Source organism: Zeugodacus cucurbitae, chromosome X, assembly GCF_028554725.1.
Source record: "Zeugodacus cucurbitae isolate PBARC_wt_2022May chromosome X, idZeuCucr1.2, whole genome shotgun sequence".
NCBI classification, from domain to species: Eukaryota; Metazoa; Arthropoda; class Insecta; order Diptera; family Tephritidae; genus Zeugodacus; species Zeugodacus cucurbitae.
The window spans coordinates 31,294,961-31,321,898 of NC_071672.1; the positions used below are offsets into that span (position 1 = coordinate 31,294,961).

Consider the following 26,938-nt stretch of genomic DNA (forward strand, 5'->3'; position numbering starts at 1 on the left):
AGGACCCACCTTCTTCCGTCCTTGTCCCGTCCATCGCACTTCTTGGATGGCGGTGATGTCAGCCTTTAGTCGTATGAGGACATCAACCAGCTGGGCAGAGGCACCTTCCCAATTAAGGGTCCGGACATTCCAGGTGCATGCCCTTAAAACGCCATAAATATCCTGTAATTAATAATTATGATTTAAAAAAAGCCTTTTTTCGATCATCGAAACCAAATATTTCGATTTTGGAGGCTAATTTCGAAAATAGAAGAATGCAATTTTTTCACTAGTGGCCACCCATAAATTACGTCACACGAATTTAAGGATTTTTTAACCCCTCCCCCCTCCTTGCAACATGTGGTCACATTTTGAACTATGACAGTTAAACAATTTTTTCAATGAATTATGTTCTTTATTTGAATTCACTTATAAATTAATAAAGAAGATGTTGTTTTTTAAGTTATTGCGGTCACATTACTGAGGGCTTACTTATACAATTATTTGCTTTACTTAGTTTAACAGTAATTATTTTATGTGTATTTGTGTGATTATATAAATAAATAAATATATATTATATATGTATACATATATATATATATAATGTATATATATTTATTTAATTGTATTTTATATTATATATTTATGTATAACTGTGTATTCATTAGTACATATATGCTTACCTACTTACTTATAAATATATATGCATATGCCTATATATGTATGTATATTTAAATTAAATTTAATTTTATAAGAATTCTTTTTAAATGGTATGTGTGTGTGTAAGTAAACATTACATACAACTTGCAACTCAGGCGTATCTAAAGTAACATTACATTACAACTGCATTCGTATACATAAACATAAACATTAAAATATATATATACTTATGTATATGTGTACATATTGATATAAACATTTATGTAATAGTTGTGTACATTATTTATATATATTAGATTGCTTTTGTTTATAATATATGCATGTAACTAGCTAATTGACAACTCAAACCATATACATACATGTACATAAATTTATTTAAATTACAGTATAAAATTATATAATACATATATGTATATGCAAAACGCTATCAGTGTATCGCAATTGCGTATCTACATGTGTATTGTGTCCCTCTTTGAACTGCTGGGAGATCTTTCTTAAATTGTAAATTAAATTCTTTGAATTATACTTATACTTATATATGTATGTATATATTGTCGGAACGTAAAAATACTGCTGAATGAACTACATGTTAATAACTGCAGTTAAATAGTTATTTCATTTTTTTCTAACTAAACGCTTGTGGGAAAAAATATTAATAATAATGAAACAAAAAAATATTGGAAGAGCGGGATTTTTACAAAAAAATAATTTCATTAAAAATAATTAATTAACAAATTATATGTATAAGTGTTTGAAAATAAAAATATATAATATTTGAAATAAAAAACCTTTTACTTTAGAACTAAATCAAATAGCTATCTCGATATGACGAAATATATTTTAAATATAATTCACTTTAAATACATAGCAGTTGTAATTAATATTAATAATTAATTATTAATCAATTTCTTCAAAACCAATAATTTCCAAAAGAAAACTGTTATACATTTATTATAAGAAAATAAAAAAATATATATAGTTTTTAGTTCTCTTATAAAGAAAACATAAATAATGGAAGCATTTGAATGATTAGATTTCATTAAAGAGTTGCACATATGTGTATATTCACACATAAGGACTACAAAAATATGTATGCAAAAATATTTCATTGTATTTTGACCATTTGCCTATACACATTCCATACGAATATTATGCCATAAGCAGTGCTACTAAAACTAAAACCCTGCTTGGCGTATAAAGCAGCATTGACACACGGCACGCACGATGGTATACTTTTTGAAATGCAAATAATAAAAATAATAACACCTCGATGGTTTTTCGAACATATGCAATTTCAATATACGGCAAAATTGACACTTCTTTTCTGGGTTTTGGACAAAACTAGTTTTATCCAGAAGATTGAATCGCAAGTAAAAAAATTGTATTTTCCGATTTTCGAAGTTAGCCTGCAACAACGAAATATTTAGTTAAAAAAAGGATTTGCTTTTCCAAAATGTTTTATATACATTTCAATGAATTAAGCAGAAAATTTAAACTTTTTTCCATATTTTGAATTATTTTTATAGCTTTTTAGTGATATAATTAGAAATTTTTTTTAAGTGTTTTTTTCGAACTTCGAATCGATATATTGCGATATTGGCGACTAATTACGAAAATCGTTGAACACACATTGTTTACTTATGACACAGTCTCACGTAAAGAAATTAGTTGGGTGCAATACGCAGCCGAGTGTTGCACAGTGTTTTACATGTGATTTGGTGTGTATTCAATTACGAAAGTTACTTTTCAGAAACATTAAAAATAAGTGCTGCTGCTGTAATTAATTACGGTATACTGAGTTGTGTTACTAGTTTAGTTCGCTTTTTAAACTATATGGCATTTCTCCTATATATCAGTTATAGCATTGAAAGTGTACACCTGAACTGCAACTGTGTGGATTAGCCCGGCAATGTGCATAAATATTATATATGTAACTAAGCTAACATACTCATGTTAACCATGTATACGATATAAGAAAAATGTTTAAATCTATTCATACACATATGTATAACAAATGTATAAATGTGTGGCTTATACTAAATACGCATATATTGCACGAACTTAACAATAACACTTGAGTTCACATGTGACATAGAAATAAGTAAATATATTAAATTACATAAATATAGAAATAGCGCTATGACATAAAATGTTAAAAAAATGCTTAAATATATACATTTAAATGAAAATATGTACATGTAAATATACATTCACGCGCTTAAAATTTGGTTCAATTTAAACGCTATAGAATGCTAAAGCCATAGATTTTTTTATGAAAACATACATGTATTAAAGCGTAATGAAAGCAAATTAGTGTTATAAAAAATATTATTAAATAAAACTAAATTTTCATTTGGCAATTAACAGTGCATGTTTAATTTTTTTTTAAATATTGAAAACAACAAAACATTTTGCGTTTGGAAAATAGTAAAATTTGCACAGACAGAATTTCAATATAGCGAATACAGTTAATGCTGGCGTCAAATTATATGACATTCCAATAGCAGTTTTTTTAAGCATATACAGTTGAATTGCCATAAATCGATCGATAACTCGATATTCTCCATAACTTGAACTCTTGAATTGGCAATCGCAGTCAAATTTCATACAAATTACTCTTAGAGCGTACATTTTACAAAAGCAGTTGTGCCAAAGGAGAAAAAAAAGCTATACTTAAGGGGTTACAACTAGTAAGAATTTTCAAAAAATCGAACTTTATATTTCATTTTTGTATTGTACATAAGTAAACACGCTGAAAATGTCAAGTCAATCCAATTGTTATTTTTGAAGTTACACACATTTTAAAGTAGTGGACCGGTAAACGGAGCTTTGTTTTTCTCAAAACAATGTTTTGAATATTTTAAACTCAAAGTTTTACACTGAACTATATATTCTAGCATTTTAATAGATTTTTTTTTTATTATGGATAAACATTTTTTGTATACAATTTAAGGTCAACATTTTGGCCAAAAAATCAATTTTTTTTTTTAGAAGCCGCCATTTTGTCAAAAAAAATTGTTTTGCGTATTCTTTCGATTAATTACAAGATTATACATTACTTTAACGAAATCCGTTTGATTTCTTCATTTCGGAGATATAGTGGTGAACGCAAAACGACTTTTTTGGCAGGGGCCCCGGAGACCTGCTGTAGCAGCTTCCAAAACTGTCATTTTTACAAATAAAAAATTATGCAATACTTTTCATAGTCATCATAATATGTGTAAAAATTCTTTGGATCATAAATAAACATGTTTAGTGCTCCTAACTAGTTGTAACCCCCTAAAGCATGTATGATGAGCGTACCTACTATGGGAAAGAGCTTGTAACTGTCCACCGATATTATAGTAGCTAACAGTAACATGTGTGTATACAATGAATGCAAGTGTCGATTTTGCGTTCTTACACCAAGCACATTGAATGTTTTTGAAAAGATTTCGCGTTGCGTCCATATATGTATGTAACTGTACTCTACAAGCTTTTCTTTTTTTATAAAAAAAAAAATATTTAAGGAAACAATTTATATTCATATTTGTAATGCACAATTAAATATTTTCACTTTTCTATCGTGCCATTGTATGCCAGCTTGTGTTCAGTTAAAAATAATTCGCTTATACATATACAAAATGTTGATTTTACAATTAAATTTTTTCACAACACACATTGCATTACAATTTACCTTATAATTAAATAATAACATACATACGTACATACATATATTAAATAACTATTAACTATTTATTTATACTTGATAAATTGCTGCAATTACAACACTATAAGTTTTAATTTACTTGTATTATTATTATTATTTGTAATTTGTTTTTAGTTTAGTTTTTCCATTTTGCTTGTTGGTTATTAACTTTACATGATTTCTTTTTCCTGGTAATTTGTAATTTATGTATACAACTAATAGATAGTAACAGTCTTTTAGTGAAAATTGGCAATTATCGATACATATGCTTACACAACTGGCCTTGGCCACAATGCTTATTTGTTTGTTTGTTATACATATACATATACATATATATGATATGTATATATGTATGTGTTTAATTATATTACGGAGGATTTTTCGCGCTTACGCTTTTGCATTTCATTTCACTTATAGCGTTTTCTTTTCTCGATGAAAATGCTGCCTTTTTATATTTCAACAATATACAAATGCTCTACTACCTTTTTGAATGTTTTCCATTTTTACGTAATAAAAGAACAGATAAATGTCTTCCTATTGCTGGTCAACTCTCATCCACAATTTGAAAATCCAAATACAGGGCAGAATAAATGTTACATTTTTTTGAGAAAAGAAAACGCTATTAATTTCCTTTATAGCGCACATTAGACCTACAAGTATGGGCCTGGTTTGCTTACATACTTACATACACAAATATGCGCGCTCTAACGGTATTTACATATATGTTAATAATGCTTCAAAATGTGTGCTAAATAATTGCATTTTGCATGCAATGCCATTTATCAGTATTATTACTTTGCTGATAGTTTTTGGTATATATAATTCGTTATCGTTAACTTGCTTAATGCTATTGCGTTATTACATACATATGTATATCATGTACACTTAGTCTGTACAATCCCAACGACTCGTAATTTTGTAAATCCGTCCCTAATCACAATACAAACGAAGTTATGTTAAAAACCCCACAAAATTACTATATGATTTGTATATATTCACGGCGTTCACACGACAATATGAAAATCGTTTAAGAAGAAGTGTACTTTGTACTCAAGAGAGGTCATATATTTACGCAGGGAGTAGCGCGGAAGTTAAGCAGCTGAAGTAAGGAATTGCAATAATTAATATTGCTTAATTGGAAATGACATTATTAACGTTTTAAGAAAATATGAAACATGAAACTGTTAACGAAAATATACCACTTTTGCGCTTAACAACTCTACTGAGTTAACATTTCGAATTAGTTAACAACTTACCTGAGTTAACAACTAACCTGAGTTGACAACTCAACTGAGTTGACAGTTGGACAGAGTTAACAACTCCGTCGAGTTAACAACTCAACCAAATTAATAACTCAACTGAGTCAACAATTCAAACAAATTAACAACTCAAACTAGTTGAATTGCAGTTAAAGCAGCAAAACTTCTACATTGCATTGCAATGATTGCTAGCTGAAGTTTCATTGTTATTGTTAGCTTTAAAATTGAAAATCCGGCAGTTAATTGAACAAATTAAACGGTTATAGAAAAAAACACAATTTTGTTTTATGCTACATAGGTAGGAGCCAAATTATGTACTTTTCAATACAAAAAGCTAATTTAGTTGTATTTCAACTGATTTTTTACGAATTGGGTTGTTAGCATTAATAAGCATTACAAAAATTCAACTGAAATGGAATATAATTGCATGGTGCAAAAAATGAAATTAATTTTTTTTAATATACAATATAAAAAAGCAAATGAGTTAGCTATATTTAGAGTTGAAATTTTTGTTGTTATGTCTACCAGTATAACCATACTGGCTGCTGAAAGAGCTTTTCTTGCTACGACGGCGCATTGTTTACAACATGATGATATGTTTAAAAGTAAGTCCAATGCACAAAATTAGTTTCGCGTAAATGTAGAAACAACTGTACAGCTATTATGTGAGTATATACATACATACATATACTTTCAATTTGTCTAGCTGCTCGTCCAATTATGGAGTTTGTACACATAATGTATGCCATTCTTTTAACTTGGGTTCATTTTATCATTTAGCTGGCACTTCACTAAACTTTTTTATGTTTTTTGCAAAATGTGTTATAACTACTTAATGCTGTTTTCATTTGTTGTTTTGAAATGTACATGTGTACTCATGAAATGCTAAATTTTATACTTATATGCTTAGATTTGAATTTGTCGTTGTCTTAACATTGTTTAATTGTATTATTCAACCTTTTATGTTTTATGCACAATTTTTTTGTTTTTGTTTTATGTAAATGCTTAAATAGATCTTTCCTTTTTTACGCTATCTATACGCCTACATATATAATCTTTTTTACATAAAATTTGAAAAAAAATATGGCAAAAATGTGGCACAGTTTTTATGTTTTGCATTGTATTATTAATTATGTTACTTTTTCATTATGTTTCTGCTTTAACATTACTATAGTAAAATGGTTTTCAGCTTTAACTACAAATAATATGTAGGACTGTGTATATTTTTCAACAACAACTTAAACTTTAATTTTTTTTCGCTAAATCCTGTATCAAATTTGGGTTGGTAGCGTATGTACTACGAGATATGTGTTGTGTGGTAAAGACTTAAATGGCCAGCAAAGGCTAAAATCTAGGGAAATTCATATCGCCGAGGATAAGGCATTAACTTGTGGAAATCAGGGGCGTTCTAAATACAGCGCAAATGTGATCTAAGAACTGATGCTATGTCAGTACGACAACTAACTCGGACTGCATGCTGTATTTATATGAGTTTTATGTCATTTACTACTCGTGTGTGTCCACATCTGATTTCCCAAAAATCGTGTATGATATGGTATACGTGTATGCATATGTCAAGTTGTGTGCTGTTGTGTTTTGAATTTTTCTTTGTTTTCATGTAAATATGACAAAATATACATTTTTTTGTTTTAAATTTGTAACTTTTTTTTACATTTTGTTATATTTGTTTTATATTGATTTCTTTAGGCATGTTGCGTAAAATTTCTTTTAAAAATAAATTCGTTTAAGTTTTCCGTCAAGTCTATCATTAAGTTTATTTGCAATCATTTACAAAAAACAATATTTTTGCATTACTTTCAATTGCAATAATTTTGTTATTAAACGTATTAATTTATGTATATATATACATATAAATATATATATATATGTATTGTTTTATTTTTGTTTTTTGTAAATTTATACTGTGTATTTCATGACCTAATTAGCTACACTGCTTGCGTTTCGCCATATCATAACCATTTAATTTTACACTTACTGTCGTGTGTATCGTTTATATTTACATATAGAATTCTTTTATTTAACTGAACGTGATTGCGCTTTTGAAATCACATTTGGTCAATTTTATTTTTTTATTATTTTGTCTACAGACATACACATGTAGCTGAGCAACTATTCAACATTGATCCACCGCCAAATATATTTCCAATTTATGGTGATGCTTGAAACTAATCAGAGTTTGCATTTTGTAAACAATTTATTGACAACCCGTGATGAGCACACACCACACTTGGTTAAGCGGTTACTACTAGTTGAATTAAAAAAAAATCGATTTCTTTATTTAATGTAAATGTATTGTAAATACGCTGAAAGTAGATCCGATGGTTATTTTTAAAGTTAAACACTTTTGAAAGTAGATGACAGGTATATAACGCCTTATTTTTCTGCAAAGCTGTGATTTGAAAGTCGGTGAGCAAGATTTCTCATAAATGGCTGTACCGATTAGTCTCACAGTCACAACTTTGAAGTTGTATTTAATTTCGTCTATCTTGGGATCAGCATTAACACCAATTATAATGTCAGCCTTGAAATCCAACGCAGCACAGAAAACTCTTGCCCATAGTTGCTACTATGTACTGACTAGACAATTGAAAAGCAGAGTCCACTCTCGACGAGACAGAATCAATCTCTACAAGTCGGTCATCATTTCCCCGCTGCCTTATAAAGCTGAAGCGTTTCCGATGAGACGGCACTAGGAGTTTTCCAGAGCAAGGTTTTGCGGAGGGTTTATTGTCCTTTGAACATTGGCAAAGGCAAATACCGGAGACGCTGGAAGAATAAGCTGGATGAGTTATATGGCAATATAACATAGTTCATCGCATAAAAGGACTGGCAAGGTTATGTTGTCCGAATGAACGAAAGCACTCCAGCTTTGACAGTGTTCCATGCAGGACCCGCTGGTGGAAGCCGAGGAAGACCGCCACACCGTTGGAAAGACCAGTTGGTTTAGTCTCAAAGTTTTACACAGGCTTCAGAACTATATTTTCTAGTACTTAACCGAGGCTTGCTTTTATTACCGTTACAATTTTGTTTTACATTACTTTAACGAAATCCGCTTGAGTTTTTAATTTTATATGAACCACAGGTCAACGCAGAACACCTTTTTTGGAAGGGGTGGCTAGAGTTCCTTCAAAAACTGTTATTTTTACAAATAAAAAAATATGCAAATTCTTAGAATAAATTTAGCAGCCTCAATCAAAATAGTATAAACGCGTGTAGAAAATATCTATATTAGTTACTTGTACTTGCTGCTGCTACATTTCAATAAAATTTGGATGACTTTGCAGTTGCATTAGTACTGCTGCTGCTGCAGCTGCAAAGCAACAGCGGGAAAAAGTTTGGAGTGTTAGGCTTCGGCAACGCAATGGTCGGCAAAGCGGTGAGTGGCTTAGCGGCGCCGCTCACAGCTCGCTCAGTATGTGGGCACTTCAATAGAATGTTTTAATCGTCTGCCGCTTACCGTTCAGCCGCTCATTGCGTGGCCGAGGCCTATGTATTAGGTCTACTTGACTGACTTAGGCGGCGCCAGGGTTGATTATTTGCCAACATTTTCACATTATTTATACTTACAATACGCATACTACATACTATGAAACTAAAAATATAACACAAACAGTTGCAACGTTGCTATTGTTGCAAGCGCTGACATTCACCAGTTTCAGCAACAGTTTGCGTGCGAGTGTATGTTACCGTTACGTAACGCTGATAGCGCCGTTTTCACTGCCAGTTTTGCTTGTGCTGACATTGGCAATGGCCGCGCTGTCCGTAGCCAACACTGGCAGTGTCTTCGCTGTTGGCGTTGTCACTGCTGTTGTTGACTGTGTTGCGTGGCATTTGGCCGCTGGCATATTTGCGCTGCTCTCTGTGCCAGTCTCATTGTTCAGAGTAGTTTCGCTCGCTGCAATTGTTGTTGCTGCTGTTGTGGCTACTGCGTCAACAGCTTCATGTGTTGTTGCGCCGCTTCTGCTGTTACGTTGTATGCTGTTGTTGTTGGGATTCACTGCAGCAGCAGCGCTCAATATGTTGGGCATGTGTATGCTTGCGGCCGCCGCCGCCGCTGCAACGGACGCCAAGTGATGGCTAAATTGTTGGAAATGCTGATTGAACAGTGGTGAATGCGCGTGGTGATGGGCGTGGTGATGGGTCGACGGCGTGGGCGGCCCAGTGCCCGCATGCAAATTGAATTGCTGCTGATAATGTTGCGGCACCGGCGGTAATAAGGACTGATGCTGTGGCGTTGCAGCGATTGTGGGTATACGCAAGGCAAGTTGTTTTTGCAGTTGTTGTGGGCTATGCTTGTATTGCTTGGCCGCAATGCCATTGGTAAGGCTGTTGAACGCAGTTGGCACATTATCGAGGCTGGATGGATCAGCGTTGTTGTCAGAATTCTTCGTAACAGTACAACTGATGTTGTTGTTGCTGCTCGTGCTTTCACTGCATTTGGTGAGCTGATTAATGCTGAGCGGGTTGTTGATGTCATGCGGATTGGCGCCTATAGGGTTTCGTTGGGCTGGCGGCACTGATTTTTCGTAAGTGTCACACGCAGGTGATGAGGGCTCCGATGAAGCAGACGATGAAACGCTAGATTTTGTCTTAACTACAGCGCTTAGTATGGGCTGTGTTGACGTAACGGCCTGCATTGCATTGGGTTCACAAACACCGTTGTTGTTGGTATTGCTATTGGTGAATGAGGCATTGCTATTGCTGCTGTAAGTAATAAAACTATTTGACTCATCTGTGGCGCGGTTGCTTAATGTGCTGTTGGTATTGGTCGTGGTGGGGTACTTAGCAACAGCGCTGGTTGGCGTCGTCGTCGCAGTGCTGGTCGATAAACTATTGCTATTCGCTAGAATTTGTTCTATTGAGACTATGGCGCCGCTTGGTTCCAGCGTACTCTGTGGAAAGCAATTGTTATTTAGTAGTAGGCCAGATGGACTAGGATTCAGTAGTGAGCGCATTGTGCGCTCTGTGAAAGCTGCCGCCGCTGCCACAGCAGACGGTGTTGTTGAGGTATTTGTTAGACTGTTGTTGCTGCCAATGCATATACCGCTGGCACCGTTATTTGACAGCGCTGGGGACATTAATGTACTACGGCCGACACCGACGCCGCTGCCACTATTGCAAAGAAATGGCCTTGCGCCTTTCGCATGCTGCTCGTAAATACTGTTATTTGTGTGCGTGGGATGCGGGTGGTGGTGTTGCATAAGTTGTTGATGTTGACTTAAATGCATTTGCTGCTGCTGATGATGATGATGTTGCATACGCATTTGTTGCTCACTACTCGCTTGTTGTAGTTGCTGCTGTTGACTTGGCACATTCTGCTCCTGCTGATTGTCAGATAGTCCGAAAGGCACACCCACTGTTACGGGCGTTGCAGGACTAGCGAGCAGATTTAATGGGCTAGCCATGCTGGTTGATGGGCTCTGTAGACTAGACAAACCGCTTTGGCATCCCGGACTAGATAGCGAATTATTCAGCGATTCCGTATCATCGTCTGGCGTTTTGTTGTTGTCATCTATGCTACCTGGACTACCGAGATTATCATCACTAGCATTATCCTCTTCCAGATCGTCCAAATCTTGAAAGCTATCATCTTTGGTGCCGCTGCTGCCGGCATTACTGCTCAGTCCTTCCATATAACGTATGCATTTCTTTTTACGCCTGCGCATTGGAAGGAAAAATGGCACATAAAATATACAAAAGAAAGAAAGAAAGTAAGTAATTAGATTAAGAGGGAAGTTAATTGCGACACACATACCAATGCACATTTTCATAATAAATTAGCGAAGCGCACACTCAATTTTTTTTAATTAATAATTTTAATAAATTCATTATTTTTTTGTATTTGAATTTTTTTTTGTGATTTTGTGCATTATTCGCTTTGCAGTGGTTTGTGTATGTGCAATTACCATGAGTAATAGTAATTATAAAAAATAAACGTTTTCAAATATATAAAAATCTATATATTTGTATAAGCACATATACATACATACATTTGTATATTAGACATTTAGAAAACTGAAATATGCGCATTAAATAATTAATAAAATAAAATTTCATAAGGCATTGTTTTTGTTTAAAAAGACAGAAATAAAAAAAACATCTCAACTACGCGTGCAACATGCAACATGTATAACGGTGTTTATTTAAAGCCAATCATCATCATCATATCAAAAGTACACAAAAACTATAAGTAGAAAAGCAAAAACTCCCAAAAAAATACTTGATACTAAAAAGCTTAAAATTGAAAAAAAAGTAAAAGACACAGCAACAGCTTGGATACAGAAAAAAATCCCGCTTCTAACATATCTGAAAAAAATTTACATTTGTTAAACAGAAAACGTGAAACAACCAATAATAATTATGATGAACTGTAATTAAATATTGCCAGGGAATTAGTACTTTACGATATATAAAACCCACTAACAGCCGGTTTCACGAAACAAATTTAAGTGAAAAATAATTAATTTCAGTTTCACCATTTGACTTAATTTTTATTTAAATGGTCACGCTTTGCCATTTAAATATTATTTAAATACTGTCATATGTAACCATGGTTACGCTTTTCTATCAGCTGAATTCCCATTTGTTTACCATTTCGACAAAGAAATACATTTTTTTGTTTACATAAATCAGCTGTTATTCTTACTAACATCTCTGCCTTTTAATTTTTTGGATGCCAAATGTCAATAATGGTGAAACGCAGGAAAACTTAAGTGCAAAGTTAAATAAAAATTAAAATTAAATGGAACTTAATTTTCAATTAAAAAAGTTCGTGAAACAGGCTGTTATAGTCTTTTCGCACTGGGATTAAATTAACCGGCTTTATGCTCCATTAAAACGCTGATTGAATCCGATTTACTATACAAAATAAAAATGTTTAAACGAATACAAATCATGTTGAAAATGCAGAGTGCATACTGTGGGAGTATAACAGCTGATCGTCAATCGAGTAGGTGGCAGTGCGAAGGGCAAAAACTGGTTTCTCAATTACAATCTTATTGTACTAAATTAATTTGGCTGTGCGAAAAAGCTATAACACAAGTATAACGCTTAGAAAAAAGTACGTTTGTGGCCATATGTTCCAACTAGGAGCTATGGGAAAAACTTATTTAAAGAATGCTTGAAAATCAAACTTGTTCATCCTATATCATTGAGACAACTACTATTGTTGTGTTTACAAATTTTGACTATTAGCTTTAACTCGCCATTGCTGATATTTTGAGTTGGGTGCACCAAATAAACAGCCATGCCCACAAATAGGCGGATAATATTAGAAGAAAGTCTTATTTTTTCGGTTGCTGGTATATTTATGCGGCGTTGGATAAACCAAATACACATTTTACTCAAGGTCTTTAAGGTATTCCCGGGTTAAAAATATTAAGCTTCAAATATCACTACATTATATGGTATGTAGTTCAACAAGTTTTATAAAAAGGCGATATTACTAATTTTATGAAATGTTAAATGCTTGTAGCCCGGTTAAAGTGCTAAACACACAGAATTACGATTTGTCAATTAAAACAAAATATACTGTAAATATTAATAAGAAAATACATTTGAACTTCGATAACTCGAACTTCTATAAACCAAAGATCACCATAACTCGAACTCTTGAATAGACAATAGCAGTAAAATTTCATACAAATTACCTGCCATAACTCGAAGTCGCTCTAACTCGAAGTTTTTTTGTGGATTATGGTGATTCGAGTTAGGGAAGCTCAATTATATATTAAACACTATGAATTATTTAGAAGCCGTAAGCTCTGCTGGTTAGTGCTTTTGTAATAAGTTTAAAATAGTTTTTTGTTTTTATAATATGAACTCTTTTGTAAGGTGATTTAGAGTTAGCCACTGCTACAATGCAGTCTCCAACAACATAAAGAACTATTAAAAAGATTATAGGGGTGTCTTTCGTCACATAAAATTTAGCATAAATTATAGTGATGAGTGATACATTTAACTGCTTTCGTAATCACCGTACTTAAAAATTTCGAAATCGCAAATGAAATTGCTACTGTGGTCAAACTAGAATCACTGAACTGCTATAGCTAATGAGATCGAATCAGAATCACTGAACTGTTATTGATACTGTGCTCGTAGCAGAATCACAGATACTGTAATCAAACTCAAAGTATTGAACTGCCATTTTGATAGTAATTCACTGCTATTTACAAAAATTGATCAAAAATTAAACATAGTGAAAAAATCACCTGTAATGAAATATCGCTCATCACCATAGCTCGCAAATAAGACCGATTTCACACAGGCAATTCCTGTTGCGGCAATTCTTAGTTTTATAGGAGAGGGGGCGCCGAAGAGAGGAGAATTTCTCTCTCTCTCTCGCCTCTCTTGGTCGCCCCCTCTCCTGTAGAACTAAGAATTACCGCAACAGGAATTGCCTGTGTGAAACAGCTCTAACTGTCGACTGTTTTTCTTCTTGTGCTCTCGTTGCGAGCACAACCGAAAAAGTTCATATTTTTCTCGCTCTCGCTCTGAGCAAGAGGCTCTTGCTGTCTTCATTGACCGTTTTCACACAGGCAATTTTTGTCGCGGCAATTCTTAGTTTTATAGGAGAGGGGGCGACGAAGAGACGAGAATTTCTCTCTCTCTCGCTTCCCTTGGTCGCCCCCTCTCCTATAAAACTAAGAATTGCCGCGACAAAAATTACCCGTGTGAAAACGGTCTAGTATGTTTTCTGTTGAGCGCTTTTCGTTGAGCTCTTTGTATTTCGCTCTTTCAATGAGCAGTGCGTAAAGAGCGGAACGAGAAACGCTCGCACAAAGAGAGTCAGCAAAAGACCGATTGACCGAAAAACTCAACGCAAACGGTCTTCACATTTACTTTTGTTGTTGTAAAAAAGAAATAATATAATTTGTTTAATAGAACAATTTAATTTTATTTTCAAATATTTTTGTTAACAAGTTTCATTTAGATTCCATATTCCACATAACAAAACAAAACAGACGTTTAACGATTTTCTTGCCTATGCGTGTGAATGTATACCAATACATACGCAAAAGACTTTTTACTTCCCTGAACACGACAAAACGGTCTTGGAACAACCAGAACAAAGCAGAATAGGTAGAAAAAAACTGTTTCGCTCTGAGCGCGAGCGAGCTCATTCAAGAACTCATAAAACGGTTGCTCTCTGAGTCTTTTCGTAAAGAGTCAGGGAGAGACACTTATTTGCAGACAACGAGAAACGGTCGACAGTTATTTGCGAGCTCTGCTCATCACTTATAAATTATGAGTCTACTTAGCACATGTCGTCGGCGTATTAGAACTTTTTTCACTGAAGTCCGTTTAAACGGCTAGATCGAAGGTTTGTATGCAATTTTTTGTGTGTCTGCAACTGGATTCGAGTATGGTTTGTAGTCATCGTACGGATTAAGGATCATAGAGAAGTTGGAGTTATAAGTTATCATACAGTTTATTTTATAACTCTTGTGGTTTGTTTAGATTATTATACATATTTGAATTTAAGGTTATATGCGTAACATGAAAGACATTTTTAGAAAAATTGGAAAAAGGAACATTAGTTTTGTTTGGCAAACATGCAATTGTACCAAATTCAACACAACAATCAATTAATTTTTAACACCAAGCGTAATAGCAACTGCGCTACAAAACAATCATGATATATACCATATATATAAACAACATCCAAACAACAATTGCGTTTATATTAAAAAAATGACAAAATTAATGCATAAAATAATTTCACCGTCCGTCAGGTGCGTTAATGCTATAAGTATATATACATTCATAAATACATATGATAGAAAGTATTACGGTCGCACCATAACTTGTATTGTTTGTGCTACTGTAAATAATGCAAAATTTATGATTTTCTTTTTATAAAAAATTTGAGTAAGCAAATAACAAAAAAATCATTCTAAAATTCATTACAACAATATTCAACGGTTTTGAGTTCAAATAAACTACAAGTATTCAATGTATGCTCGAAACAAATATTTTCATTAAATACATATTGGCTAAATGAGCAACCGTCGCATTATTGCCACACCTACATACGTCTTTATACAGCCATTCACGTACATTTGTACTTTACTAGTATTGCGGTATTGCTTAAAGTATAACGCTTCCCTTTGTGCACTAAAATGGTTTTCAGTTGTACGAAAATGTTCGTTACAGTGTTAAGGATATGTACACTTATGGATAATAATAGATGCCACATTTTTTCTTGTTTATATTTAAAACAATTTTGTTTTAATTATACTATTTTTTTACGCAATTCAATCGAAATATAATAAAAATCTTTCATTCTGAATTTTAAAACTGAACATTTTTTCATAATTGGAAATCAGAATAATGGTTGTAAAATATTTTTTCCTAACTAAAAACAAAAAATCGAAGTTTGGGCCATGGGTTTTTAACAACCGGTGCACCCTCCATGGTTTTGCATTAGTTTTCCAATTCTATACGGCTTGAATTTTATTATTTTTTTGCGGGTTTCCAATGGGCTGGCATCTAATAGTCCCTTTGCATTCTGATACAATTAATCGAGTTTAGAACAGAAAACTAGGCCTTTACATACAGGCCACATTTTCATCCAGGAACCACCCAGATACCAGCATTGATGCGTGTTTCAAGCCGTTAATTTATTGATATCACCATCTCAGACGAATGTCATTTTCAAAACATGACAACTTAACAATGTTCAATATAATCCCTGTACTCAATGGCGGTCATTATGGCCTTTATCCAAAATAACGGACAAACACTTTGTCAGGAGAAACATCTCCACACCATTATGGTCCTTTCTTGCTATGAGAAGTATGAGGCGATCATCGATCAGGTCTGTTTCACTTCGACGTCCAGGGGTTTCTTTTTAGGTTTTTTGCTCTACAGCATTATTTATAAAGTTTACGATTGCTCTAACATACTGACACTGAATCTGTACGTTTTTCTTTCACTGTACTGCAGAGGCTTCTACGACCCATTCCAAACAATTTCTTCTTATCAATTTATAGTGTTCAAAAGCAGATAAAATTACAAATATTCCAGTGTTGCATTGATATGAAAAATCCTTCGAAATAAGCAAATATTTTTTAAATATTTTACTTACACCTATCTTATTGGCCAAGCAAATTTATTGAAACAATGACAACTTGTCTCCAAAATGCAAAATTGACCAATGAATGAATGCAAGTTCTTTAGAAAATACTCTACTATTTGGCATTCATCATAAAAATATAAAAGTATGAAAAAAAGTAACAGTTACAATAAAATTTGGAAAAACTAGTACCAACTAAACGCACACATGTTATTATTTTGGACAAGGACGAAATCCAAAGATTTACTGTAATATATTTTCTAAGCACGCTGTAAGGAAGTCTCTTGGCATTTCGCTCATAAAGCTGTTATCGCGTATAGCGTGAGAAGCGCATAAAGTGGTAGAATGAGATTATTACTTAGTACAGTATAATCCTAATTATCCAAACATCAATTACACGGGTCAACAAAAAAATATTTTTTTTTTGGGTTTCTGTTCTCGTGTTTGGATTCTGATTCTAGACATTGAAAAACACTTAAATATTAATCTTTAGTTCTTTAAGTTTGCTTTGGGCTGATATATATCGATAAGTATATTTTAGTTTATTTCATAAATCAAAGATGGCAGCACTTTGATTAACCCGAAAGTAAACAGTATTATTATTTGTAAGAGGCACAGTAGTGAATGTTAATGTTGATTAACCCGAAAGTAAACAGTATTATTATTTGTAAGAGGCACAGTAGTGAATGTTAACCTGTTTATTATAGCTGTAACAACAATATTAGTGTATTACTCAGTTAAAAATGGCATCAAGTCAGTGTAAAAATGATGCTGATTCATTCTATTTTATTTGCGGTGAATTTATTAAAGTTAGAAGTAAAACATTTGCTTTATCAACAAATTTGAAACTTTGCGAAGCCTATGAAGCCTATTTTAACCTAAAAGTCAGTAATCAAAATAATCTATAGTGAAATTGTAGAAAAAATATAAAAATCAGTCATTTCTGCTTGAAAATCGAAAAATTGCTCTAATTTCTACGAAAGCAAACTTTAACCGGAAAAAAAATTTTTTCCTTATTTTTGCCATAGGAGAAACTAAAATTTAACATGTAGATGTCAGACCCAAAAATCGTGTTGACCGGTGTTATCCGAACTCATTTGTCTCGGCTCTATTTGCCAATTTTAAAATGTTTTGACAACGCAACGAGACATTACACGATAAGTTTTGGGAATCGCAAACACTACAAATGGCATGTAATAAATTATTAAAATTAACTCTAACTACTTCTTCAATTGAACCATGTTATTGACAACTTGTTTTTATTTTTTTTGTACCGTTAACTTGCTTATTGTTGACTTTAAATAAATTATTTAAATGTTAACTGATATTTGGGATGGTTTGTATTTGTATTTTTATAGTCCGTTATTGAAAGGAAGACAGTTGGAAAGTTGTAGTATTTCATATGTTATTTCCAGTACAATTCATGCAATTAAACTGCTGGTTAAAAAATTTTACAACAAAAAAATAAATAATCTTAAGCTGTATTAAATGTTATTATTTGTTAAAAATACGCACAAATGTACAAAATATCTAAAAAATTGGCAATAAATATTGTATAACGCAAACAACCGCAATACATGCCAGGACCAAAAGTTTACCACCACTATAACAACAGCGCAACTTTGAACTCCCTAAATACATATGCAAATAGTATATATACTCTTATAACATCAATGCTAAACACTCACCTAGTAAATTTGCGAAATAAAAAAAAATTATATATACTATATATTTTTGTTTTTTTATTTACAGTTGAACTTCCATAACTCGAACTCTTGAATTGGCTTTAGTCAGTCACTCTAACTCGACGTTTGTTTTTTGGATTATGGAGATTCGAGTTAGCGAAGTTCAGCTGTACTATATATTTTTGTTTTTATAATAACTATATCGCTGCTGAGAACACTTTATTACTAAACAAGTATATATTTTGAAATCTTTACAAAATACACAACTCAACGAAAATGCAAACGCAAATGAAAAAAGCATATATTAACGAGAAAGCGTGACACAAGTGAACAAGGGAAAAATATATTGAAAACACACATATGCTAACGAATGAAACGAAACATTGAAAAAATTTTGACTCATACGGGCATAAAAGTGGTGCGGTGGTACACGGTAGTTGTTGCGGCCAGGAGGTACAGCTGTTGTCCTTACGGTTGAATTTCTGCTGTGCTTGGTGTATGCGTTTCCTTTGTCCCTATGTAATTTTCCTATCATTAGGCCATATTAAGCTAGACTGGCTGTTCTAGTGTTTGGCAACCTCTGCTTTTGCGCTATTATATTTGTATGTGTTTTTTTTTTGCTTGCAATTTCATATTTTTATTTTTCCTTCAACTTTAAATAATTCGTCCAGCATTCCATTGGAAAAATGTTTAAAAAAATTTATGAATTTTTACTGCGTTTAAGTTTGTTTACGCATTATTTTTCTTCTGCTTTTAATATTGTTTTGTAAACAGCTGTTCATTGGGCCCATATGACTTGAACGTTTAGTTGTACTCTTGTATTTTTAATACTTTGCACTAATTAACTATGTGTGTACATATATAATAATTCAAGTTACCAACTGCCGCCGTTATTCCTTTAAAGCCTTTTTAAGCTTGCCCATATATAAATATATACACATATATACATATATATGGGTTATGGACTATATGTACGTATTGTAATCTAGATTTACAATAGTTGTCGCATTCTTCTTTAACCGCCAACGTGCATATATGATTTATGTATGTAAGTGCGTGTACATATCTGACTATGGTCTGTGTTCTGTGTCTGTAGCTTTTAAGAGCGTCTCTCTAAATCGGCGAACACCAAATCATTGAGCATCATCTAAATTAGTTGTACTTATAAGTTCACATACGTTGGTGGCGCCTGTGGTGACAGTTGTTGTTGTCCACCGTTACCGGCGCCACTACTATTACCACCAGCTGCTGTTGGTGCCGCCGACATGACATTGCTGATGGCAGACGTTGGTTGTTGCAACATGTTGCCGGCGTTCGTATTGTTATTGTTTGCTTGGGAGGATTGATTGTTATTGACTTGACCAGCTGCTGCGGCGGCTGCAGCTGCAGCAACGGCAGCTTGATTGAGTAATTGTGCGGCGGCAGCATTTATAGAACCATGCCCACCGACACCAATAAGCCCACCATTCGCACTAACGCCACCACCGCCAGGAGACGCTAATAGATTGCTGTTGCTATTGGAACTGCCATTGCCGCAAGGCGTCGCTGCTGAATTGAGCATTTGCAGATGATTTGAAGAGGACGTCGACGAAGACGATGATGAGGAGGATGATGAATTGGGCATCATAATTGTACTGCCAATGCCAGAAACGACCGGTGTTAATATACCGCTGGTAAGGCCGAGGTTACCAACACTTACGCCGCCTACACCAACGCCTAGACCTGTATTTGACATTGTGCTTAAATTAGGGCTACCGTTACAGCCATGTGATGATAGTTTCGTTGATTTCCATTCAGTATTAATCATTTTTTATTAGCAATATTGTTTTTTTAATTACGTTTTAATTATCCAAAATAATTTCGTGGTTTGCAAGCGTAAGGAAACAAAGAAGAAGAGATTGGTTTTGTCTTGATAAATGTTTCTATATACTATTAAAGTAACGAATAAGTGTACTGTAAATGTAATGTACGCCAAACGAAAGTACGAAAAAACATAGCTACAAACACGCATACACACGCGTAACGGTTAGTACCCTGCAGTACGGCTGGTATGTATTGGTGAATTGCACTAGTGAATTCTTGTGTTACAAGTAACTAGAGAATTCACGACAACGAGGTAATGCAGAGAAGCAATAGTACATGAGAGAGATTGAGAGAGAAGAGAGTATGATCTTGAGAACGTTGTGCTCAATATGTACTCTCAGTAGAATATTAGCGACAAATAAGGGTGGGAATGCAATTTTGAGAGATCGAAGCAAAAATAACGCAGAGTAATAACGGCAGAGCATCTCGTACAGTAAGTACAAGTTGCAAATAATTATTGGATCATTATATTATTTACGTACAAGTTGGTCATTGAAAGCATGATTTACTGTAGTAGAAAGAAAGGCATCAGCGTTTTCTTTGTAATTCTGATATTTCATTTTTCGCATAATAGTTGTTCTCTGATTGTACAATTGATTTCGTGTCGCGGGTTCTAATACGTTTATTGTTTATTAAAAGTGTTATTAAAAGGTGAATAATTAAATGAAATAATAGTGAATAAAAACAAAGAAAACATAAACATTTTATATGTATATATGTATGCAAAAAAATGGATTGCCCTGCATAATGAAAAAGGTAAGAATTCCAACATTGCTGTATTATGAACGCATCCTTGTATGTACATTTATTTAAATTATTAACACCTTACTTATATGTATACTTGTTTCGAATTATTTTACTCATTTAAGATCAACACCAAATTTTAATGGAACTCTTAGAAATGTGGCTTGGGGATATAAGTGCAGTGATAAATATGGTATGTAATTTGAATACAATTTTAATATCAACTAGATTTCTTTTTAATTATTTTCTTTCTTTATCACATGTTCAACGAAGTCGCCTTTGAATCCAGCCGAAGTGCACAAAAATTTTGACGGATATTAACCGACTCTGTTGTTCAGATGGTAAATATAATTGTAAACAAAGAAATTTTAAATAAAAATTAATATTGTTAATTATATAAAAATTAAATAAAATTTGTGTTTAATTATGTTTGGAATAAACTAGCTAGGTTGAGAGGTAGTGAAGAAAGTAGTGAAATTTAACAGTCGGTAAGTTGTGAGGTAACTAATGATATATAGTCAGTGATATGTGGTGAAGTAGCTAGTGAAGTATAGGCGGTGAAATCACTCGTGAATAGTGTTAATCGGTTACCGCCAATGACATCGCCGTGTTAAATTCATGAGTGAATTGCATTGCCGGTATTATGGTGGGTAACCAGTGGTGGTTACCAGTAAGTAGTGAACTCATTAGTGTTTCACTAGTGAGCCGAACTGAAGGGTAGTGATGATACCCTGCAGTACGGCTGGTATGTATTGGTGAATTGCACTAGTGAATTCTTGTGTTACAAGTAACTAGAGAATTCACGACAACGAGGTAATGCAGAGAAGCAATAGTACATGAGAGAGATTGAGAGAGAAGAGAGTATGATCTTGAGAACGTTGTGCTCAATATGTACTCTCAGTAGAATATTAGCGACAAATAAGGGTGGGAATGCAATTTTGAGAGATCGAAGCAAAAATAACGCAGAGTAATAACGGCAGAGCATCTCGTACAGTAAGTACAAGTTGCAAATAATTATTGGATCATTATATTATTTACGTACAAGTTGGTCATTGAAAGCATGATTTACTGTAGTAGAAAGAAAGGCATCAGCGTTTTCTTTGTAATTCTGATATTTCATTTTTCGCATAATAGTTGTTCTCTGATTGTACAATTGATTTCGTGTCGCGGGTTCTAATACGTTTATTGTTTATTAAAAGTGTTATTAAAAGGTGAATAATTAAATGAAATAATAGTGAATAAAAACAAAGAAAACATAAACATTTTATATGTATATATGTATGCAAAAAAATGGATTGCCCTGCATAATGAAAAAGGTAAGAATTCCAACATTGCTGTATTATGAACGCATCCTTGTATGTACATTTATTTAAATTATTAACACCTTACTTATATGTATACTTGTTTCGAATTATTTTACTCATTTAAGATCAACACCAAATTTTAATGGAACTCTTAGAAATGTGGCTTGGGGATATAAGTGCAGTGATAAATATGGTATGTAATTTGAATACAATTTTAATATCAACTAGATTTCTTTTTAATTATTTTCTTTCTTTATCACATGTTCAACGAAGTCGCCTTTGAATCCAGCCGAAGTGCACAAAAATTTTGACGGATATTAACCGACTCTGTTGTTCAGATGGTAAATATAATTGTAAACAAAGAAATTTTAAATAAAAATTAATATTGTTAATTATATAAAAATTAAATAAAATTTGTGTTTAATTATGTTTGGAATAAACTAGCTAGGTTGAGAGGTAGTGAAGAAAGTAGTGAAATTTAACAGTCGGTAAGTTGTGAGGTAACTAATGATATATAGTCAGTGATATGTGGTGAAGTAGCTAGTGAAGTATAGGCGGTGAAATCACTCGTGAATAGTGTTAATCGGTTACCGCCAATGACATCGCCGTGTTAAATTCATGAGTGAATTGCATTGCCGGTATTATGGTGGGTAACCAGTGGTGGTTACCAGTAAGTAGTGAACTCATTAGTGTTTCACTAGTGAGCCGAACTGAAGGGTAATAGTATTAGTGTATGGGTACCATAGGCAATAAAATTATTTCAAATCGAGTACGAATGAAACTCGTGTATTTTTCTTAATCTTATTAAAATATTCTTTTTTTTTATAAGTTAAAAAAATACATTCAATTTTCATGTCAAACAATCAGCTGTCTTGTATTTTAATGTATTTTCGGAACTCTAAAGGGTATTCATAGCGTGTACGAAAAGTTAACTGTACTTAAATTATACATATATAATTCAAAATTATTATGTATTAGTAATATACATACATATGTGACGATTCCCTTTTACTGAAGCGTTAAGCCAGAGGATATAGAAATATTCAAAATATATAATACACACAACTGTGTTCAAAATAATAGCAGTGTCTTATTAAAATTTGAAATTTTTTTTTAAGTGAAATTTTTATACTTAACAAGTAAGGAAGGGCTAAGATCGGGTGTAACCGAACATTTTATACTCTCGCAATTTATTTATTTAACTTTATTTATATTATATAATACACAATTTGACCCACATATGCGTCATATATATTGTATAAAGTCCATTGAAAGTTAGAAACCATAATATTAGGTTGGAAGCACCGAGGTCCTCATGTTCGATATATGGGGCCTTGAAAACATATGGTCCGATTTCGGCGATTTTTAGAATGGGGCTGCCACACTATAAAGGTAGTATTTGTGCAAAGTTCTGCACCGATATCTTCACTAGTGCTTACTTTATATATTGTAAAGCGAGCGATTCAGATCGTCTTTAAAGTTTTGGTATATAGGAAGTAGGCGTGGTTGTGAAGCGATTTGGCCTATTTTCACAACATACCATTGGGATTTAAGGAAACTATTACAAACCAAGTTTCATTGAAATAGGTCGAGTAGTTCCTGAGATATGGTTTTTTACCCATAAGTGGGCGATGTCACGCCCATTTTCCATTTTGTAAAAAAATCTGAGTGCAGCTTCCATCGGCCATTTCTTATGTGAAATTTAGTGTTTCTGGCGTTTTTCGTTATTGAGTTAACTCACTTTTAGTAATTCTCAACCTAACCTTTGTATGGGAAGTGGGCATGGTTATTATCCGATTCCAACTAATTTCATGGTGTGTGGTGGGGTACGTAAAAGAACCGGCTGCAGAAAGTTTGGTATATATAGCTTTATTGGTTTGCGAGATATATAGAAATAACCGGGGCGGGGCCATGCCCACTTTCCCAAAAAAATTACATCCAAATATGCCCCTTCCTAGTGCGATCCTTTGTTCTAAATTTTACTTTTATAACTTTATTTATGGCTAAGTTATGACACTTTATGTGTTTTCGGTTTTCGCCATTTTGTGTGAGTGGCAATGGTCCGATTTTGCACATTTTCGAAAGCAACCCTCTCACGGTCCCAAGGAACATGTGTTCCAAATTTCATCAAGATATCTCAATGACGGACGGATGGACGGACGGACAGACAGATATTCGGGTTTTGACTTGTCTCGTCACCCTGATCATTTTGATATATATAACCCTATACCTAACTCTATCTAACTCGTTTAGTTTTATGGCTTACAAACAACCGTTATGTGAACAAAACTATAATACTCTCTTAGCAACTTTTGTTGCGAGAGTATAAAAACTTCCAGCTTTTTAATTTTTTCCATGCAAGAACAAATATTGGGAATCAGTCTCTAAATTGATATTTTTAACAGTTATCACATTCATGGTGTACCGTTATTTATTATTCGAAAATCATGTATTTGCTGTGATTTAAAATAGCAGTGCAAGGGGAATGGTCATATTATTTGAAATAATTTAATGGAAAAGCGATAATTTAAATTGAATTCATCGGTCTTTAAATTTTTGAAAACATATTTCTTTTGAGAATTTTCTAAAGAAGAAGAAGAATTAAATGTATTTTATCCCAGATTTTCTTCCCGGACTGTGAAATATTGCGGTGCCAAAGTCAGTTCTTCTCTTACTACTTTATAGGTCCATTATATTGGGCTAAAAAAACATGTCTGCCAAAATTTACGTTGGAATCATGGAGTCGACTATGCTACACAGCTGAAATCGAAAATGCCACAGTAAAGCGTCTATCAGCAACGCAACGACTCGAAGTATTCTAGCAATTTTCGGAAAATTGGTTCAATCATTTGACCTAATCCTAAATGAGAATCTTTGTCAGTGGTTAAAGATGGTCATGGAGTGTTGTGAAGAAAGTTTGGAAGGCCATACCGATCGAGAAATGCAAGCATTTGGTGGACTCCATGCCTTGGAGATCTTGGAAATATGCAGCGGAATTATGCAACAATAGCTACTCGACGAAGTATTAATTATTTAAACTTTATTTTGTTTTATTATGAAGAATAAATTGTTTTTGGCAGTGAAATGCTCAATACTGCTATTATAATCACAGATAAAATTTTAATTTCCACACTTTTTTATTAAAAAACTCTTTATGTTATTTTCTAAGGAAACCAGATCTCTTGTAAACTTGAATATGGGCACATTGAATGAATTTACAATGAAATATAATATAAGAGGGAAGCGAGACGCATTTGCAGACAAAAAAAGAAAGAGGCCGAAATGCGTGAGTACGAAGAGCTTGAGAAGCTGGCAGACAGAGGGAATGCTCGAAAATTTTATGAAAAAATGAAGCGACTTAACGAAGGTTTCAAGACCGGAGCATCCTCATGTAGAGACCAAGGTGGTAATCTGGTAACCGATGTCCAGGGCATACTGGGATTATGGAGGGAACACTTCTCCGACCTGCTGAATGGCAGTGAGAGTGCAACACCAGGAGATGGCGAACCCGATCCCCCAATCGATGACGATGGAACAGATGTTCCATTACCCGACCATGAAGAAATTCGAATAGCAATTACCCGCTTGAAGAACAGCAAAGCAGCGGGGGCCGATATATTACCGGCAGAACTATTCAAATACGGCGGCGAAGAACTGATAAGGTGCATGCATCAGCTTCTTTGCAGAATATGGTCGGAAGAAAGCATGCCTGACGATTGGAATCTCAGTGTGCTCTGCCCAATCCATAAAAAGGGAGATCCCACAATCTGCGCCAATTACCGTGGGATCAGCCTTCTAAATATCGCATACAAGGTTCTATCGAGCGTACTGTGTGAAAGACTAAAGCCCACCGTCAACAAACTGATTGGACCTTATCAGTGTGGCTTTAGACCTGGAAAATCGACAACTGACCAGATATTCACCATGCGCCAAATCTTGGAGAAGACCCGTGAAAAGAGGATCGACACACACCACCTTTTTGTCGATTTTAAAGCTGCTTTCGACAGCACGAAAAGGAGCTGCCTTTATGCCGCGATGTCTGAATTTGGTATCCCCGCAAAGCTAATACGGCTGTGTAAGTTGACGTTGAGCAACACCAAAAGCTCCGTCATGGTTGGGAAGGACCTCTCCGAGCCGTTCGATACCAAACGAGGTTTCAGACAAGGTGACTCACTATCGTGCGACTTCTTTAACCTGATGCTGGAAAAAATTATAAGAGCTGCAGAGCTAAACCGAGAAGGTACAATCTTCTACAAGAGTGTACAGCTTCTGGCGTACGCCGATGATATTGATATCATCGGAAGCAACAACCGCGCCGTTTGTTCTGCTTTTTCCCGCATGGATAAGGAGGCGAAGCGAATGGGTCTGGAGGTGAATGAGGACAAGACGAAATATCTCCTGTCATCAAACAAACAGTCGGCGCATTCGCGTCTTGGCTCCCACGTCACTGTTGACAGTCATAACTTCGAGGTCGTAGATAATTTCGTATACCTGGGAACCAGCATCAACAACACGAACAATGTCAGCTTCGAAATCCAGCGCAGAATAACTCTTGCCAACAGGTGCTACTTTGGACTGAGTAGGCAATTGAACAGTAAAGTCCTCTCTCGACGAACCAAAATCAAGCTCTACAAGTCACTTATCATTCCCGTCCTGCT

General features: G+C 34.0%; 1 protein-coding gene and 1 long non-coding RNA gene across 31 annotated transcripts in view; one reads left to right on the forward strand and one right to left on the reverse strand.

Annotated features, from left to right (window-relative positions):
* Positions 1 to 2,052: 2,052 nt before the first annotated feature.
* The window catches only part of LOC105218274 (protein pangolin, isoforms A/H/I/S), a 159,340-nt gene continuing 134,454 nt past the window's right edge, over positions 2,053 to 26,938 (reverse strand). For 25 of the 30 annotated variants that reach the window (XM_054235502.1, XM_054235500.1, XM_054235499.1 and 22 more), the window contains one exon: positions 2,053 to 11,265. In XM_054235502.1, coding sequence (XP_054091477.1) covers positions 9,297 to 11,265 — 1,969 coding nt within the window. In that variant the 3' untranslated portion in view covers positions 2,053 to 9,296. Of the gene's footprint in view, positions 11,266 to 18,775; positions 20,121 to 26,938 lie in introns of those variants that run through there. The other 5 variants (XM_029044137.2, XM_029044136.2, XM_054235480.1 and 2 more) reach the window with 4 other exon arrangements.
* Positions 20,408 to 22,996, forward strand: LOC128923085 (uncharacterized). The gene is made up of 5 exons (XR_008472160.1): positions 20,408 to 20,988; positions 21,102 to 21,169; positions 21,250 to 22,292; positions 22,406 to 22,473; positions 22,554 to 22,996. It is a non-coding gene; the product is annotated as an uncharacterized LOC128923085 (long non-coding RNA).